The 2359-nt window shown below is 37.6% G+C and overlaps 1 protein-coding gene across 3 annotated transcripts in view; it reads right to left on the bottom strand.

Annotated features, from left to right (window-relative positions):
• The window catches only part of LOC122066323 (mitogen-activated protein kinase 10-like), a 7386-nt gene extending 6205 nt beyond the window's left edge, over nucleotides 1–1181 (bottom strand). For 2 of the 3 annotated variants that reach the window (XM_042630144.1, XM_042630146.1), the window contains exon 1: nucleotides 434–1045. In XM_042630144.1, coding sequence (XP_042486078.1) covers nucleotides 434–460 — 27 coding nt within the window. In that variant the 5' untranslated portion in view covers nucleotides 461–1045. The other variant, XM_042630145.1, reaches the window with a different exon arrangement.
• Nucleotides 1182–2359: the final 1178 nt, after the last annotated feature.

Below are 2359 nucleotides of genomic sequence, written 5' to 3'. Positions count from 1 at the left end.
GGGGAGATCCAATACGAAGGACCTAACTAGAGATCATAAGCTTTCTCTGGAATCCAGAAAACAAAAAGGAAAGAGAAAAATTCAAGCAAAACTGCAGAAGACTGGCTGAAGCGAGGTGGGATGAGAAATTGAGAAAGATAAACACGTTATTAGGGGTTTTGATAACGGGAGCAGGGGATTCCAACAATCAAAAGCAGAAGAACATTCTGAACCATTGATCGCTCTTAATTCGCAAATGGATCTAATCCACAGCTCAAATGATTCAAGTATCCAACTTTCACACGAAAAACCAGAGCATTTCGAATTTTCAAAAAAAAAAAAAAAAAAAAACCAAACCAAAGTTTCTTCGATCAAACCCAAACAATCCACACCACCTCACTCCCTCAGAGATCACAAAAGAAAGAGGAAAGAGACAAAATCTCTGAAAGACAACCTTCTTTCTCTGCTCTTGCTGCATCATTTCACAATCTCCAAATCCAACCAAATAAAAAGACCAGTATCAGCCCCCGTTTCTGCTGAGAAACAATCAAAGAACTCAAAAAACCCAGGTACCAGTCGTCGCTAAAATCAACCACATTTCCCCCACCTACCCCTGCTCCGGATCACAAGCCCAAAATCTCTCCTCACTCTCTTGAAAATCTTGATACAACATAGAAAACGGATCAAATCCCTCATGCACTCTGCCGATGATTCCTTACAAACCCTAAGAACCACAAAAACAAACGCAAAGACGAAGATCATAGATCGTCCAACCTCAACCTCAAGAACTTCTGCATCGCAAAACCGTTTCTTCCAGAACTCAACCGAAGCATATATACGATAAAAATAATATATTAAAACAATAAATAACAAGCTATAATCGTCTTTCTTTTCAGCCTCTCCTTCACGCAGGATTCATGCCAATACAAGTTTCAGTTGAGATCTGACGAACCCTATACGCTTTCAATTCAAACAAAAAAGAGCAAAATTAATGGAGGAAGGTTTACAGCTCAAGAAAACCCTAACTTTTTCAAAATCCGAAATGAAGGAGAAAACAGAAAGATATTCTTACTTATTACTCTCAGTCTTCGTTTATGGTTTATCCCGATCCGTTTATACCGAGTTGGGTTTGAATTGGATACGGCAGTGGCTTCTTTTGGTAAATACGTCAACGTTTAGTGTCATTTTCGGTTAGATCTAGACTTGCGAACTATAGGCAGGTGCTTGGGTGGGTTGAACACGAGCCACCGTAACCCAAAATTTATAGGGTGGAGAAACTTTTCCAGTGTTATAAGATTCGTATTACCAAAAGTTATAAGATTCTTTGTCCAATCACTGAGAATTATGTTCTTTTCCTCCGGAAATATACCCATAAAAAACAGCATGGCCTCTTCACCAAGGCACGTGGGAAGATAAAATAATCGTTATGTATCACATGAATGGTGAAAATTTCATCATTATTGACGTTTTCATGTTCTCTTTCATTGCTTCCTCTGCTGGTGCAGGAGTCACCACCTTTTACAGAAGTTTCTCCTTTTTTTTTTTCCTTCTTCTTTTAAAGGTTTTTAATTATTATAAGAATCTTGCTTAACCTTGTGTAGGCGACGCCAATGTGCAACGTCAATAGGACTATACGTAGGAAAATTTTCAAGAAATGAGATTATTCAAGTGTGCCAATCCCTCCAACATACATCGAATAGTTGAGAGACACACTGGAGAGGATCCAATCCCATCTTTAACGCACGAGGTGGGGCAAGGTGGTCTTTTTGCGCTTGCTTCTACGTAAGTTTTTTTTTTCCATTTTAATAATTTTTGATAAATAAATATTAGAAGAAAGAATGATATTTAATACACCAAGACACAGCTGATGGGAAAAAAGTCGTACAACCCTACTCTAAAAATGCCCTATGCATTTTTTTTTTTTTTTTTGAGACTGTAGGTGTGAGGGATTTTACGCGGTTACTTGTTAATGTCGGTCAGGTTTAATTAATAATTCCGGATGCTCATCACTGGCAGTATATATAAACTTTATATATCCCCACAGCTCCAGCCTGGCTAAGCTCATCGGCTTTGACTCGATTCACAGTTCACAACGTGGCGCTTATTACTTATTAATTTATTATGTTTTATCTTTACCATTAAAACTTATCGTGTCTTATCTATCAAGTATGCTTAATGCTAATAAACCATTTGGAAATGAGCAGTTTAATTGTTGGATCCCATGGACTCGTATGGTTTCTTAAGGAGTGGAAGAGAACTTAGAAATGTTTACCAAAAATAAGAAGAGAACTTAGAAAAAAAAATTTGGGGAATAAAAACATACAAATTAGAATCATGGAGTTATTCCTACTGGTAGTTATCTAATGGGTCCCGTGCCCCT

Source organism: Macadamia integrifolia, unplaced genomic scaffold, assembly GCF_013358625.1.
Source record: "Macadamia integrifolia cultivar HAES 741 unplaced genomic scaffold, SCU_Mint_v3 scaffold2349, whole genome shotgun sequence".
In the NCBI taxonomy this organism is placed as follows: Eukaryota; Viridiplantae; Streptophyta; class Magnoliopsida; order Proteales; family Proteaceae; genus Macadamia; species Macadamia integrifolia.
The sequence above is the reverse complement of the archived record's forward strand: the minus strand, read 5'-3'. Positions and strand labels throughout refer to the sequence as shown.